At 43.9% G+C, this 17,500-nt stretch overlaps 1 protein-coding gene across 1 annotated transcript in view; it reads left to right on the forward strand.

Annotated features, from left to right (window-relative positions):
- The window catches only part of LOC308316111 (neural cell adhesion molecule L1.1-like), a 70,925-nt gene that overhangs the window by 45,813 nt on the left and 7,612 nt on the right, over positions 1-17,500 (forward strand). The window contains exons 12-23 of the mRNA XM_080764506.1: positions 615-775; positions 1,892-2,042; positions 3,633-3,760; positions 4,395-4,496; positions 10,148-10,357; positions 10,617-10,687; positions 11,998-12,223; positions 13,185-13,291; positions 13,886-14,144; positions 14,547-14,669; positions 15,117-15,287; positions 16,486-16,599. Coding sequence (XP_080620632.1) covers positions 615-775; positions 1,892-2,042; positions 3,633-3,760; positions 4,395-4,496; positions 10,148-10,357; positions 10,617-10,687; positions 11,998-12,223; positions 13,185-13,291; positions 13,886-14,144; positions 14,547-14,669; positions 15,117-15,287; positions 16,486-16,599 — 1,823 coding nt within the window. The remainder of the gene's footprint in view (positions 1-614; positions 776-1,891; positions 2,043-3,632; positions 3,761-4,394; positions 4,497-10,147; positions 10,358-10,616; positions 10,688-11,997; positions 12,224-13,184; positions 13,292-13,885; positions 14,145-14,546; positions 14,670-15,116; positions 15,288-16,485; positions 16,600-17,500) is intronic.

Genomic DNA, 17,500 nt, shown 5'->3' on the forward strand with positions numbered 1-17,500 from the left:
ACTATTGTAACAGTATTGTGTTTTTAAAGATCAGAGCTGTGCTGTACTGGTTGTGGAGGCACGCACAGTGTGGCGCAATCATTCAACACCAATGAACGAAACGAAATGCCCTGGAAAGAGAAACTATATACCTGGTAACTTACAACGATCACCCATTTTGTTTGACTCGGTCCCCCAGATACATATTGGGAAAATAGCAGCCTGGCTCGGCGAGGCGGTTGTGAGCTTGTAGATCTGCTATTGTGTTCCGGCGTGTGTCCTCTCAGTCTCAACTGCACTGTAGATTGATAGATTGATCCCTCTCAGTCTCAACTGCACTGTAGATTGATAGATTGAGAGAGAGTACAGTGGACATGTTGTCCAGGTCTGCGTACTTAGTTAATTGATTCACATCCGTCTATCATCCATTCATCGATCGGGCCAAAGAACATCTATTGATCCAAGCAGGTGGATTTATGACTATTACCTTGAAATAGTTTTACGATCAATACAGTTTATGATAGCTGTGTGTGTGTGTGCGCGTGTGTGTGTGTGTGTGTGTGTGTGTGTGTGCGTGTGTGTGTGCGTGTGCGTGCGTGTGCGTGCGTGCGTGTGCGTGCGTGCGTTCCCTACAGGAAAGGCGAGGGGTCTCTTCCTCTGCTGTCGGACCCTCGCGTGGCGCTGTTGACCAGCGGGATGTTAGAGCTGTCCAACGCCAGTCGAGACGACAGAGGCGCCTACACCTGCGCCATCAGGACCCACAACATCTCCATCGTCGCTTACCTGGAGGTCCTCAGTGAGTCTTAAAACACCTGTTGTTTGTCCTCATCTAGCTGCTTGTATTCTGCTGCTGATGCAATGAAGGTTATCATTCATTTTTTGTTATCAATTGTTTTTTATTAAAGACAAAAAATCACAATAAAACATGTTAACATCATGAATGAAATAAAATAAGAAAACAAAACATATTAAAACACATAACAGCAAAAGAAAGGAACACAAAAACAAACAGACAATCCCACCCACCCCTCCCCCCGGGACCAAAGATGTCATAAAATGTCAGGACTCCTACCACTGTGCAATAGGGAAAAATAAATAAATAACAATGACTAAATCATGTCCTTAACCATATCTGCAATATCAGACCAAATATCAATGTTTACTTCTTTCGCTCCGTGCAATCTTGCTGTTGACAATTCCATATAGATGATTTCTAAAAAGGTCAAAGCCCATTGGCGAAACGTCAATGTGTGAGGTGGTTTCCAGTGCGAAGCAACCATCTTCTTTGCGGCCGTTACGCCAGCAAAGAAGACACGAATACGGGTATTATTTAAAGGCAATTGGGATACATCGTTTAATAAGAATAGAGATGGGGAGGGTGTAATGTTAATTTGTAGAATAATCGAAAGTTTAGCAGCAACCAGATTCCAAAATGTGAGGACATCCGGACACTCCCACACCATATGAAAGAATGTACCTATGGTGTTCGGAGTGCAGAAAGTGCAGTTATGGTTATTTAAAATCCGCACAGCACACAATCTGCGGGGAGTTAAGTATGTCCGATGAACAGAATTTAGATGAATTTGCTGATGATCAGGATTCCTAGAAGATAGGGCAACATTAGACCACACTGTATCCCAGCTCCAATCTGGATCTAGATTTGGTATGTCATTCCTCCATACAGTAAGGTTATCATTCATGTGTTCTGTTTCACTCGTCTAATGCCTAAACATTTGGACAATGCATGGGCATGTGAATAACTGTTTGAAAAATAGCCGATCTACAAGCTCACAATGCATTCCATTGCGCTTATAGACCGACCATTTTTTGAATGGCTGAAGTGTAAAACGAGAGTAAATATTACCAACCATTGCTTACACACCTACTGTATCTTGTTTGTGTGTCCTCTCAGATCGTACCGTGATATTGGCCGCTCCCCATCACGTGCGCGTCTTGAAAGGCAACAGCTCTCGGTTGGACTGTCACTTCTATAAGGACCCTCTGCTCGACCACCCCCAGATCGTCTGGAAACGAGACGGTCATAAGAACCTGGATCCACTGAAGTAAACACATATTGTTTTATGATGTCGTCTCAAACACCTTCACCAGCTCAGCGGCGGTGTGGTTAGAGTGTCCGCCCTGAGACTGGGAGGTCGGGGTTCGATCCCCGGCCGGGTCATACCAAAGACTGTAAAAAATGGGGCCCAGTGCCTCCCTGTTTGACACTCAGCATCAAGTGTTGGATTGGGGGTATAAGTCCCTGTGACATACTAGCGTCAGGTCCAGGGGGGTGTACTTGTACATCAAGCTGCCTCACGCTACAGAAACAGGAGATAGGCTCCTGCCCTATGGGCCTCATGGCTCGGCAAGGCTACTTACTTACTACTCAATAGTGCTGCCAACGAATATTCTATATCCGAATATAGTTTCGAATCATTTTTTTTAATTAATAACCGAATATATAAAATTAAGGTTCGAATTAAAAATAATAATAAAAAATATTTTTTGATTTATTATTATAATTAGTTTTCGGTGCCATGGGTAAGCGTTGTGACTTGTGAGCTTGTAGATTAGTTATATTTGCCACGCGACACGCCGACAACGGCATACATTGAAGAATAAATCATCTGCCTCGCACTCTTCCTAAACACAGACTATACAGCGCAGCGCAGCGCAGTTCTGATTGGCTGCCTCGTCTCCAGCCACGTTGCCTCAGAATTCTTTAGGGTCACTAATTTGAGCATAACAGCGGAGCGCTGCGCAGCTAGCCAGCTAAAAAGTTTCATAACGTCGGCAGCAGACCCACAGTCCACAGATAATAATAATGCTGCTGGTAATTAATTGATTTAATCAATTTGGGCTTGTTAGACAACACACAGATCTATCACTCATCAATCTTCAATCATGAAGCGACTTTATCCTTCAGGAAATTATAAAAAGTGTAGGCTATGCGTTGTGTTCCAACTCAGTTTTCAGCAACAACAATGCGCGGAGAGAGAGAGAGAGTTGCGCCAGCAATGCGATCTTAAATGTTATGTCTCAGGTTGTATTGGTGTAAATATAATTATTAAAAAATCCGAATGGCTCGAATTTAAATCGAAATCCGAATGGCTCGAATTGCTCGAATCCACGTGGGTTTTTAAAACGAATATCCGAATCCATTTTTTGGACAATTACGGCAGCCCTACTACTCAAACACCTTCACTGGCCTCTCTCTGTACAATGTTTACAAGCCGTTGCTGTGGGAACTTCAATTATTTAGTAACGTATTGATTGATTGATCCATTGATTCATTAACATATTAATTCAATTCATAGGTATAGGGCCGTCTTCTTATGGGACGTATACGTGTATAATTGTACGTCTCTAAATGTTATGATGAATTGAAAACAAGTGTGATGCTTTATGGTGTCGTGTCGTCCTGCAGTCAACCGTGTTTGTATTGAGTTGTGCTTGAAATGTAGGCCTACTGTGATTCTGCAAACTGTTAATAAATACTTCAATCAATCAATCAATCAATCAATCATGTCTTTAAGAAATTAAACCCCTGCTATAGTCACAGGTTTGTCGTGTGCCTTTTATGAGGTATACACTGTCTTTAAATGAAATGGAACCCTGTAGTGACAGAATCGCCATGCCATGCTTCTCTTAAGGTTCAACGTCTTAAGAAATGGAACCCTGCTAGTGAAAGACTTGGAGTTGGAGGACAGCGGGCTGTATTCCTGTGAGGTCATCACTGAACTGGACAACGTAGAGGCCACTGGCTCCATCACTGTAGTGGGTGAGTAAAACGTGTGTGTGTGTATGTGTACGTTTGTGTATGTGTGTGTGTGTATGTATGTGTACTGTATTACGTATACTGTATCAGTGTTGTTTCCGTCGACTAAAACTAAGACGAAAAATGTTCGTCGACTACCTTTTTTTCACTGACTAAAACTAAATAAAAACGAATCTACGATGACTAAAACCAAGACTAAATATACTGACAATTTCGTCAAGAAATAAAGAACTAGACTAAATTGTTAGGAAGGGACTAGTGGACCAGAGAGATCCAGTTTTATGCTGGGTTGCATGCTGAAAATACTGCGACACGTTGCGAGATTGTAGATATGTCAAGATATGTCATTACAACGACATCAAGGCCTGTCAAAACACATTCTAGTCGACTAAATCAACTGTAGGATTTAGTCGACTAAAATCGTATGACATTTAGTCGACTAAAACTAGACTAAGCACTAGGAACATTCCGGGTGACAAAAAAAATGTGACTAAAACTACATAAGTGAAAACTATTCAAGACACAACGACTAAAACTAAAATAGAAGTTTGCTGCCAAAAACAACACTACTGTATGTATTATAAAAACAACACTACTGTATTTATTATTATATCTGTATTGTTTGTCCCCGCCGCAGATCGCCCGGCCCCGCCCTACGCGCTGGCCCTGTCTGACATGCAGGACCGCAGTCTCACCCTCAGCTGGATACCGGGACGCTCACACAACGGTCCTATCACAGGTACTGAAAACACATGCACAGACACACACACACACACGCACGCACACACACACACACACACACACACACACACACACACACACACACAGTCTGACCCTCAGCTGGATACCGGGACGCTCACACAACGGTCCTATCACAGGTACTGAAAACACACGCACAGACACACACACGCACGCACGCACACACACACACACACACACACACACACACACACACATTTGAATAATTTCATTTGGATCTGCACAAGAGGCGTAATACAATAGACCCAAACACTGATCAGAATTAGGTTACATTATAATATGGTCCTAACTGCTGCACACGCGTAACACACAGAGGGAAAAGAAAAAAAAATATATATAGCACATTGATGACACATACTATTACTTGACACTACTAGACAGGATGTTTGTTTTGGGTTTTTTAAGCCACCTAAGGATAAATGAAACAACGCCTTCTCCAGATAGACAGACTGCCCATAGACCATAGTAGCTGAGACAGAACAGTATTTAAGGCAGCTTTTGTGCATTTGTCTTTTGCAATCCACCCAATTGCAGACCCGCCCTGAGCACGCACGCACACACACACACACACACACACACACACACACACACACACACACACACACACACACACACACACATGCTCTTCTCATAAATTCAATTATTTTAGGATTTGATAGACTGAACGTACGACGTCAGTACATGATCACCGCCTTAATCATATTGAGCTGTGTGTCCTTTGTCCATTTGTGTCTTACGTGTCTTACTGTAACAAGAAATCAATCACTATACGTGTGCATGCACATGAAGCTCTGGTCACTGTGAATGATCAGGGTCGTTCAGTTGAAGTGTTATGGTTCAAAACAACCATTAAAGTTGTTTTGAACCATGTACAGTAAATACTTCAGCCGTTTACGGTATGTACTGTCGATACACAGAACACATGATTATTAACCTCTTAAAACTGCAATCCATAACTCGTTTGTATGAATCAATGTCCTTTTCACCGATCCGTATGGTAGCGTTTGATAATACAGTTCTAACTAACTGCTCTTCTATTGAGACATTTAGTGAGGTTAGAACAGCCATACTGGTTGACAAGATCGGTGCTGTTTGTTGAACCTCAAATAGATTGTCTTCCCAACACGCTCTCTGTTGTCGCTCAACAGCAAAGATTTCAGGACTTGCGTGCAAAACATGAAAGCGGCGATAAAAAACCCCGTTTTAAACTTTGTTGTGTATGACGACGTTGGACAAAATTAGCAAAGATTTTGCTGACCAACAAGCTCACAACAATCGCAACACGTTGTGAGCCGGTAGAGCTGATCATTTTGAAAGCTGCCCAAAACATGGACACCATGGTTGAGTGGCTAAATTAGGCCCACCTTCTCATTATTGGGAAATGCTTCTATTCTCTCCGATGTGTCATTTGTTTCAGTGAGTGCACTGTGAGACAGTACAAGTCTATTTTGAAGCTTGTGTCCATGGCTGAAGTGCATCGATAAAATCAGTGACTGCGTGTCAGCTCACACAAGACTCCAATTGATGTGGATACGGCAAGCGGAATAACATGATGATTCCATCAAAGTGTTTATATGGCTCGCAATAACACAATTTCCCCCGATAACCAGAGTTCGATTATTATGTTGTGGCTCTATACCATACATGGGCAACTGGGGGCCCGGGGGCCACATGCGGCCCTCACCATCATGTAATGCGGCCCTCAGGTTAATATCCGAACATTGATCTATTATTGATTTCAGCTCATTACTAGCATTACAATGTTATTGTCTAGTTTTTTTTATGTCCAATGTATTTGTATTTCATTCATAAAGTTAACATAACTATAACTAAATGCATTTGAAAAAAAAAGAAAAAAAAAAGACTTCAGGATTCCAATAAAAAAATGGCAGGGTAGGGTAGGGTAGCGTAGGTAGGGAGGGGCAGTTGTGACGGGTGCCCCAGACAAACAAGTCAAAGGCACCGCTCACTTCACAGTGTAATTTTTTTTTTGCCGTTTTATTTAATGTTTGTCTTTAGTTCAAAGTTTGTTTAGTAAACGCATTGACAATGAATGGAACATTTACGCCATAATGTGTCGTTTACGTCATATTGTCTCTTTATTGTTAATGGCGTTTAATGTTTGTGTTGGCACCGTTTGTTTTACATCACCTAATCAACATGACTGAGTTAGACTTTAATATATTAGCGCCCCTCACTTCACACGGGTGTGATTTTTATTATTTATATTTCCTTCTTTATCGTAGGCATGCTTTTATCATGTCGGCGTCGTCGGGTTGTTATTGTTGGTTGTCATGGCTGCCAGTTCCCACCTGATGTCGTGTGTGAGCTCAGACTGCTCCAGACCGTTCTGAATAACTGCTAGCTTACATAATGTCTTGAGGCTAGGATTGAAGTCTAAGACATACAGGTTATCAGGGGTGTTGTCTCCTCCAAAGAGGAAGACACGATCTCCCACCTTGCATGCAGCGGCATATCTCATACATCGGACCCGGACCTTTCCCTTGGGCTCAACCTTCTTCCAGGAGAAGGTCTCTAGACTGAATTTACACACATCAATATTGTTCCAGCCACCAAATTTGTACAGCTCTCCATTGTAGGTAAATGCTGAAGAATAGCAGCGTCCTTCTAGATGAGGCGATGGTGGGCTCAGCCAGAGGTTGGTCTCTGTGTCAAACACTCTGAGGGGGTACTGATTCCCCCCGAAAGCAAACATCTTTGTCCCGATGATGGTGGCAGAGTGAAAGTATGTAGGCCTAGCAGTAGGTTGAGTTCCTCTGGTTTTAATTAAAGTCCAGACCATCGTGCTGGTGTCCAACTTGTACATGTCAGAAGTCCATCCAGTCAGCTTGGTGGATCCTCCATGTATAAACATGACCTTCTCCAACACACAGGCTGAGTGGTCGTACCTCTCCTCTGGAACAGTGCCAGAAACCTTGGGTTTGAACCATCTGTAGGCGTCAACACCAAATGCATAAAGCACATTGCAGTAAGGAAAGCCTCCCCAGATGTAGACTATATCTTCAACCGACACAGCTGTGTGGCCAGCGCGCCTGGATGGAACCTCTAGGTGGTGTCCTCCTCCTCTTCCTGGGATCAGCTTCCTCCAGCATAAAGACACTGTGTTGAAGACGTTAACATCAATGTGATCACTGTCTCCTCCAAAGCAGTACAGCTTGTCCTGCAGCACCACAGATGCATTGAGCCATCTCTCCGGTCCTCCTTTCAGACGGACGGACCAGCGGATCATTCTAACGTCAGGCTGTTCTTGCTTCTCTGTCCCACAATGCAGTTCTGTCTCTCCGTCTCTGTCCCAGAATGCAGTTCTGTCAACCACACGCTATCTCTTATATCTCTACAGTGGTACAAACGTCATGTGACGCCTCTGGCCAATCTGTGAAGCCGGTGTGTTGCGACAGTAGTCTGTCTATCTGTGTCCGTCACTCAGGGAAAAGGCTCCAGTTTTCAGTGTGACTGGTGTGTCTATCATGGAGTAGTTAAAGGATAGAGACCGAACCGGAGCGTTAGCCCCCCCGCTATTCATTTCAGTGTTAGTTGCTCAGTGGTGTTTTGAAGCACCCGGAAGACTGCCGGAAGTACAATTATAACTCAATGGCTCGAGCAAGCGGAAGTTTAGCCTAGCCTAGCCAATCCGGGCTTACGCCTGAACGTCCGTCCATTTCCATTGAAGTGCCGCAGTTCCACATTTTGCCAGTAGGTAGTGGCAGCTTCAACGTTGGATAGCCTTACTGGGGGCTTGGTGTCTATGCCATACACGGGCGACTGGGGGCTCAGGGGCCACATGCCACCCCCACCATCACGCAATCCGGCCCTCATATTGATATATTATTGATTTCAGTTAATTACTAGTATTACAATGTTATCGTCTTCTCTTTTTTTATGTCCAATGTATTTGTATTTAATTCATAAAGTTATAAGATAACTATAACTAAATCCATTTGAAATTCAATAAAACTTTTACTTCAATATTCCAATTAAAAATTGGCAAAAAAAAATATTCAGGATTTCAATTCAAATATAGCAAAAATAGCCGATCTACAAGCTCAAAATGCGTCGCATTGCGACGCATTTTGAGCTTGTAGATCAGCTATTTTTGCTATATTTGAATTTAAATCCTGAATATTTTTTTTTGCCAATTTTTAATTGGCACTGGAGTGAGTGTGGAAATATTGTGGCCCTCTCTATTGTCAAAGTTGCCCACCTCTGCTCTATACTATACATGGCACCGTCCAAGCAATTTCCGTTGCTTAGTTTTTATTTATTAGTCCTTATTGGTCGCGTTCCTGTTCTCCCTTTGAGCTTCTTCGGTAGTGGGTACTGTATTTATGAGCATTGTATGTCTGTCGTGTTTTTGGTTGTGTATTTTTTGTTACTGGCAGAGCTCTGTGAGCTGTGTCACTTACTGTATTTTGCCTCTTGTCTTGGCCAGTTCACACTTGTAAAAGAGACTTCAGTCTCAATGTGGTTTTTACTGGTTAAATAAAGGTTAAATAAAAACAATAAAAAATAAAATAAAATAAAATGGCTGAGTGGCTATGGGTGAGCCGTCTAGGGGCTCCATTTTCGTCACCGCTAAACCCCTTATCCCTAAATAGTTCAACTAGCCAATCTACACTGACACGTTGTGAGCTTGTAGACTGGCCATTTTAACTATTCAAAAATGTTTTGCAAAAATAGTAAAACAAAAAGAAGTTTAGGGATAAGGGGTTTAGCGGTGACGAAAATGGAGCCCTAGATCTCTAGAAGAAGGCCTTTGAGAAGCTCAAAGCATAATATCTCCCCCGCCCAAATTGGAATAGCAAGAACTAAAACATCACTTTAGATTTAGAAGGATTACAGACTCTAATCTATAGACTAATCTGGTCCGCGAGAGGCTAAATCTCATCAAATGGGTGGTATGTGCGTGGCTCAAATGATGAATAAATAACGGGCCTTGATATGAAAAGGATTGAAGGGGGGGCACGGTGGCACAGTTGGTAGTGCTGTCGCCTCACAGCTCGGTTCGATTCCCGCTCTGGACGCTGTGGGTGCTGGCGGCGTGTTTCCTCCTCCGCGTCCATCAGTGCCCATACCCGAGGCGGGGTTGACGAAAGGGCCTTTCTGTGTGGAGTTTGCATGTTCTCCCCGTGTCCCCTAGGGTAGGTAGTGGTACCCTCACAAAAACATGCAGTAATCCTGGTCACTAAACTACCTCCCCCTGGCCAGCCGAGGCGCCCGATGGAGGGGAAAGGAACTGGTTGGAATAACGTGTTCCTTCCACGCGCTACGTCCAACCAGGGAAACACCCCCCTGTCAGGTGTAAAGGAGCAACCTGGACACTCAGGCATGAAGGAAGCATGAGTTCAAGTCCGTTGATCTCCCCTTGTCCCCCATATATGGGGACTAGGTTGGCGGAGGATGTGTAGAGCCCAGGATCACATTAGATGATTGACACAGGGGTGAAAAATGGGTTACAAAATGGTGGGATAAAAAAAAAAGATATATAGAAAAGGATTGAAGATCAGAGGGTCCTAACTAATATACAGTCAGTGTACTGTACATTATATCAACCGTGGTATAATCCTCAAAATGTATGTATTTCTTAAAGAAATCCTCTTCTTCATGTATCAGAGTTCCACGTAGAGGCGCAGGAGGAGCAGCTCACAGAAGAGGCGTCTCAGGAGAGCTGGGAGAGGTGGAGGGAGGTCTCCGGAGACATCAACCACCTGGAGTTGAGCCTCCAGCCGTACTCCAAGTACCACTTCCGGGTCGTCGGAGTCAACGAGTTTGGCCACAGTGATCCCAGCCAAGAGTCCGAATCCCATGACACGCCACCTGCTGGTGAGAATAGAGTAGCTACACTGTTGAGTTTAACCCATTTAGGCCTGGAAAAAAGATTCTTCTAAATCCTGACAGTTTTCTGAAATACCTATGTTTGTAGGCCTATATCACTCAATATTTTTCATGTCAAGGACCCCAAAAATGATCTGTAATTGGCCTCCGAGACCCCCATCTGAAAACAGGTTTCATTTGCTTATTGCCGTGCACTTTTTGGACCTCACATCCTGCGGTCTTAACCACACTATGATGTCCCCTATAGTTCCAGACACAAACCCCAGTCATGTGCGGAGTAACTCCATGGAGCCAGGAACTCTGATCATTGAGTGGAAAGTAAGTATGATGACTTTTGATTGATTGATTTAAATATTTATTAACAGTTTGCAGAATTACAGTATACATTTCAAGCACAAACTCAACACAAAGACTGTTAACTGTGAGTTGGACGACCCAATTAAGCATTACACTTGTTTACAAGAGGGTCCACCATGTTCAATTCATCAAAACATTTAGAGACGTACAAATAGACACTTCTATATAGTCAAAGAACAGGAATTCATCATAAAAGAAGCAAAAAGGGAAAAGAAACATATACAGTGAGGGGAAAAGGGGGATTCAGATTTTACGGGGCCAGTTTTGAATTGCAGCCATCCATCCGTAGGTGCCCTTTGAGAGCGGTTTTGAAGGAGTCAAGGGATTCACATGTCTTGATGACTGTTGGTAGGGCGTTCCACATTTTGGTGGCATATAGGAGCGAAAATAATTGAGTCCCTTGTTTGTTGTCGAATCTGGGTTGTACATGGTTTGTTGCACTCCCTCTGGTGTTGTGGGTGTGGACTTCGTTAACATTTAAGGAAGTATTTAGACAGGTACATGCATGGGTATCTTGGTGTGACTCTCTTGACATGTGGGTTTGGGAAGGTTACTTTTCGAAATGCAATCCATTACAGAAGATCTATGACTTAATCAAAATTAGCCTCCAAAATTAGTAACCTGGTTACTTTTGATTGCTATTTGTTGAACGTTTGACCACTGATGTCATTCTCATCTGAACACATAATGTCATCTTAACCATTACACAGTCAAATCTACACACATATAACTCACTGTGTTGTACACCTTTTGACTTGAGTGTTTTCGGTTTGATTGCACGACTCCCCGAAAAATGTAGAGCATGGGAATATCATTTTTCATTTTTACAAAGTTATGGTGGTGTGAAAGTATATTTGAGCAATCGCCAACATTTTGATTAGTTAATGAAATGTAATGACCACATTTATCATACTTCTAGCTGACATACTGTATCTTGGAGTGCAGTATGTTAACCCATTCTGAACGGGAACCCCCATTTTGGTGTTAGCATCATGTTATGCTTTAGCTATTGAAAAATAGCAGATCTACAAGCTCATAGCGCGCCACCGAGTGGCGCGCTATGAGCTTGCAGGTCTGCTATTTTTGAAAAATCGAAGAGCGACTGACATTTTTAGAATCTGATCTCAGGTCAGAATGGGTTAATCAGACCAGTGTGTGTGTGTCCAGTGGAAACCTCGTATGAATCTGATCTCAGGTCAGAATGGGTTAAGTTGCTACTGTGCATGAGTTGACCTGTGTGTGTGTGTGTGTGTGTGTGTGTGTGTGTGTAGGAGATGAAGAGGCGCATGCACAACGGTCCAGGCTTCCAGTACAAGGTGTCGTGGCGTGAGGCGGAGGGTCAGAGCCATGACTGGCACCACAGCTACGCGCTGGCTCCGCCGCTCCTCGTGAACGGCACGGAGGCCTACACGCCGTTTGAGATCAAAGTCCAGGCCGTCAACACGCAGGGAGAGGGACTCGCACCTGTCGCTGAGATTGGATACTCTGGAGAGGCCGGTACGTGATGTCACACTTTATTTATTTTTCAATGTTTTTTTGTGGCTTTTGCCTTTATTTTTTTATGGAGGGACAGACAGTATAGGCTGACAGGAATTGGGGAGAGAGAGATGGGGGGGAAGACATGCAGTAAAGGCCGTCGGGATCGGGAGTCAAACCTGTGGCACACCTGTGGTCAGACTGGATTACCGGCCGAGGTGCCTGGACCGCTGAGCCACGGCTCAGGCCATGTCACACTTTTAATCTGCTGAATGCTAAGGATGCAAAATTCCATGTTGAGGATCTAATTTAACTTTGATTTCACCTGATTTACACTTGGTTGTGTAAGTCGGCAGCACGGCCCCTAGCGGGGTGCATACTTAGTTTAGACTATAGTCATTGGTTAGACATGCAGGGTTAAGGTTAGGTTTAGGTGTGCTGCCCCGTGGGAGGTTAGGTTTAGGGTGAGGGTTTGAGATAGGTTGTAGTTGTAGGACTAATGACCCCAAATAGCAGCTCTACAAGCTCTCAACACGCCGCATTGCGACATGTTGTGAGCTTGTAAATCTGCTGTTTTCAGTGCAATAGACATCCGGTTTCTTTGAAAGATAGAATAAAGTGAACACAAATAGACTTACACTATAAACTATCAGCTAAAACAGCAGCGCACATGTGCAACACATGGTGAGATTGTTTATCTTTATAAAAAAGTTCTCTTCTCTTCTCTTCTCTTCTCTTCTCTTCTCTTCTCTTCTCTTCTCTTCTCTTCTCTTCTCTTCTCTTCTCTTCTCTTCTCTTCTCTTCTCTTCTCTTCTCTTCTCTTCTCTTCTCTTCTCTTCTCTTCTCCTCTCCTCTCCTCTCCTCTCCTCTCCTCTCCTCTCCTCTCCTCTCCTCTCCTCTTCTCTCCTCTGTCTTTCCCATCTACTCATTCACATGGCCCCTCATCCATATGTTTCGCTAATCCAAACCTCCTCTCTCTTAGAGCCTCTGGAGGCTCCGGGTGAGGTGGACGTGACTGTGATAAACAGCACGGTCAGAGTGACATGGGAACATGCCCAGTGGGTGCGAGGACTGCTGCTCGGATACAAGGTAACAGCTACACCCCCCCCCCCCCCCAAAGTCTACAGGGAAACAATGGCTTTCTCTGTACTGGGGAAACATCTGAGAGGGATGCTTTGATATGATTCAATTTATTGCTTTAAACCTAAACGTTTTTTAAACCAGTACTTCTTTAGTAACCTTTTGTACGGCATTGCCCTGCAGGAAACATCTAGAAAGTTGCTATAGTCTCACAAACTGCCGGACTGATTAGCGCTACGTTTCTTGTAAAAACTGCCAGTATAGGCCACAGAATCTCCAGTATCTCCAGTACATACTGTATGTACTGTACGTCAGTTGAAGTCAGACATCACAGAAATGTCACAGGCGTCATAGATCACTGATGTCCTTGTCTGGCCGTTCCCATGTGGGTCCCGAGATCCACACGATTTGATATTCTTAATGTACAGCAAACCCAGTCAACTGCAAAATATCAGAGCAAATCTTTGGAAAGTGCATTAGTTCTAGAATGTAATGTTTTCTCCACATTCTTACCATTCTCTCTCTCTCTCTCCTTTATGTGTCCCTTCATGTGCTTGCTTGTCCCCTGCTCTCTCCTTCTCTTTCTCTCTCGTCACCGTTCAGATCTACATCAAAAGACTGGGTTTCCAGGGAGAGCGGGGCAGGAGAGCCCTGGGACAGATGCACAACGACATGGAGACAGAGGTCAGGGAGGAGGAGGAGGAGGAGCAGAGCCGGCTGGTGGAGGTGCTCGGTATGAAGACGTCCGCGGAGGTGCCAGGACTCCGGCTCTATTCGCGGTACGAGGTGTCCGTCGCCGTGTTCAACAGCAAAGGGGACGGCCCTCCGTCGCAGCCGAAGCCCTTCAGCACGCCAGAAGGAGGTGAGGACAATCATTAGCAATGTAGGAATTCAGCAAGACCAGTCCATTTAATGGTGAAAGTCTGCGAGTGAGTAAACGTTTAAAATCATGAAGAATAGACAGGAGTAAACCATGGATTAATGATATGACCTATAGTTAAAAGCAATGCTTAAAAGGTATGTTGTGCAGTGACATTCTAAAGTACATGTGAAGACAAATATCCTTCGGGACAATAAAGATTATTATTATTATTATTATTCTAAAGTACATGTGGTTGTACAGCAGTTACAGTACCAACAAAGATGTTCATCAATGTGTATTTCGGTTTGTATCAGTGGTGACGCGAGATTGACAGCGGTGTGTGTGTGTGTGTGTGTGTGTGTGTGTGTGTGTGTGTGTTCCCGTGCGCATTGCTGCGTATAGTTCCTGATCCTCCCGCGTCCTTGACGTTTGAGAGCCCGTCAGAGACGGAACTAACTCTTCACTGGACTCCTCCGATCCAAACCAACGGAATCCTGCTGGAGTACATTGTACAGTATCAACGGGGTACGTTTACAGAACACCGTTGTTGTTGTTTCTTTTGTCACTACTATGCCCACTTCCCCTTGAATAATGAACTTATTCTTTCCTCTCCTGTAGATTACATGTTTTACCTTCATGCGTTATATTTTCTTTTGTGTGTTTTGTTGTATTGTTTATTTCTGTTTTCTGTGCAGTCTGTGTTTTTATTTTTTATTTACTGCACAGCTGCCCCCCTTTGACAACTTGTAGATTTATGTACTGTTCTTTATGAACTTTTAATTTTTTAAACCAATGACCTCTTCCTTCAGGAAAGGATTCCATATAAGCCTTCTGGCTTCTTCCTTTCCTTGCATTGTATTTTTGTTTCTTTGATATGTTATTGTCTATTTTTTGTACTATATGCTAAATAAATAAACCAAAACTAAACTAAACCAAACTAAACTATCTGTCTGTCTGTCCGTCCGTCCACAGAGGTGGAGAACCAGGACGTGAAGATGTCGATAATACGCGACCCCACCGTGACCTACCTGGAGCTGGACAACCTGGATCCTCGCAGCGGCTACGTCTTCAAAGTGAGCGGCCGCACGGCCGCCGGGGACGGACCCGCCATCACGCGGAAGGGCTCCACCCTGCTGGACGGAGGTGACATTACAGGGAATTCACCCATTCTGACCTGAGATCAGATTCTAAAAATCGTCTATTACATCCTGACAGTTTCTTTATTAACCCATTCTGACCTGAGATCAGATTCTAAAAATGTCTATTACATCCTGACACTTTCATTATTAACCCATTCTGACCTGAGATCAGATTCTAAAAGTGTCTTCGATTTTTAGCAGACCTACAAGCTCATAGAGCTTGTAGCTTGTAGATCTGCTGTTTTTCCAATAGCTAAAGCATAACATAGTGCTAACATACACCAAAATGGGTTCCTGCCCAGAATGTGTTAAGACACGTGTGATTGTTTTAGACTTTATTTCTTTAATCTTGTGTACAGTTCCGGTACGAGTCTTTTGTTCTGGTTTTCTCAGACATTATAGCAGCAATAAAAATGTAAAACATACTATACAAGAAGAAAAACAAAAACAAAATCAGAGAATCAAAGAATAGTTTGCCTGTAACGTGCTATAGAAGCTATACTTGTGTGTAATGTTATAAACATCTGTCTGTGCCAGTGTCCTGGACCGTTATTCTTTCTTGAATTGATTGATTGATTCAAATATTTATTAACAGTTTGCAGAGTTACAGTACATTTCCATTTTCTTATTCCCATTCCAAAGCGCCTCTCCTTCTGACTGTCTCATTCTGTCCCTCCTGTGCCTCACCATGATCCTGTCCTCTGACTGTCTCATTCTGTCCCTCCTGTGCCTCACCATCCTGTCCTCTGACTGTCATTCTGTCCCTCCTGTGCCTCACCATCCTGTCCTCTGACTGTCTCATTCTGTCCCTCCTGTGCCTCACCATCCTCTCCTCTGACTGTCTCATTCTGTCCCTCCTGTGTCTCACCCTGATCCTCTCCTCTGACTGTCTCATTCTGTCCCTCCTGTGTCTCACCCTGATCCTCTCCTCTGACTGTCTCATTCTGTCCCTCCTGTGTCTCACCATCCTGTCCTCTGACTGTCTCATTCTGTCCCTCCTGTGCCTCACCCTGATCCTCTCCTCTGACTGTCTCATTCTGTCCCTCCTGTGTCTCACCATCCTGTCCTCTGACTGTCTCATTCTGTCCCTCCTGTGCCTCACCACCCTGTCCTCTGACTGTCTCATTCTGTCCCTCCTGTGCCTCACCATGATCCTCTCCTCTGACTGTCTCATTCTGTCCTTCCTGTGCCTCCCCATCCAGTCCCTCCGTCCAACATCACTCTGGTGGCCGGGGAGACGTCCGTCAACTTCAGCTGGGTGCCGGGGACCCGCTACAGGAACCACGCCTTCCAGTTCCAGTACCTGAGGAAGGGAGGTGAGAGGAGGGAGGAGGGTTGGAGTAGAGACCACTTATTAGGTCCAGGGACATTTATTCAACACTTGACACTTTCCCCTCGAAGTCTCTCCTAGTTTTTGAAGGGGTTTCAAGTTGAAAAGTACAGGAAAGGGACCTTTTAACCGATTTTGGGGCGGGTTGGTGTTTTAAGCATTCTGTTATACTTTAGCTATTGAAAAATAGCAGATCTACAAGATCCTAGCGCGCCACCTAGTGGCACGCTATACGAGCTTGTAGGTCTGCTATTTTTGAAAGGTCGTGTAAAAGGGTCCGCAAATCTTTGAATATATATTTCATAGCATTTTTAACTAAAATATTGGCTTCTGGGGGGGTCCCTGGAACAACAGATTTTGAGATGGGGGTCCAATAAAGATAATTCTGGGGGACCTTGACATGCATGAAAAAGGTTGAGCACCACTGACATGGGTTTTTCAGAAAAATGTTTGTTTTTAATCGACCTCAGTCCAAAATGGGTTAAAAACAGGGGTGAAAAACACAAAGTGGGAGAGAAACATCACCATCATCATCAAGCAAAGCAAAGCAAAGTTCTTTTTGTTTACCCAGGGAAGTGGACTAAGCTCCAGATGCTTGTTTACAGCCACACCCTGCTCATAGAACATGTCATGGTAGGGGTTCAATGCCTTGCTCAAGGGCACTTCACTTCACCTGTAATCTCTACATCTAATTAGGGGGGGTGAAAGAGGCGAGCTGGGAGGAAGAAAGCAAGATACACTGTGGCCTGTTGGGGATGCAACTTTCTGCATGTTACTTGAGCTGCAGCAGTGGAGAGAAGAATAGAGGGAGCCGGAATTATACATTACATTGTCATGCTATGTTTGCTTTATGATATGTTATATTATAAAGATGGCACACAGGCACA

The sequence above is a fragment of the Protomyctophum bolini genome (genome assembly GCF_963924005.1).
Source record: "Protomyctophum bolini genome assembly, chromosome: 5".
Classification (NCBI taxonomy): Eukaryota; Metazoa; Chordata; class Actinopteri; order Myctophiformes; family Myctophidae; genus Protomyctophum; species Protomyctophum bolini.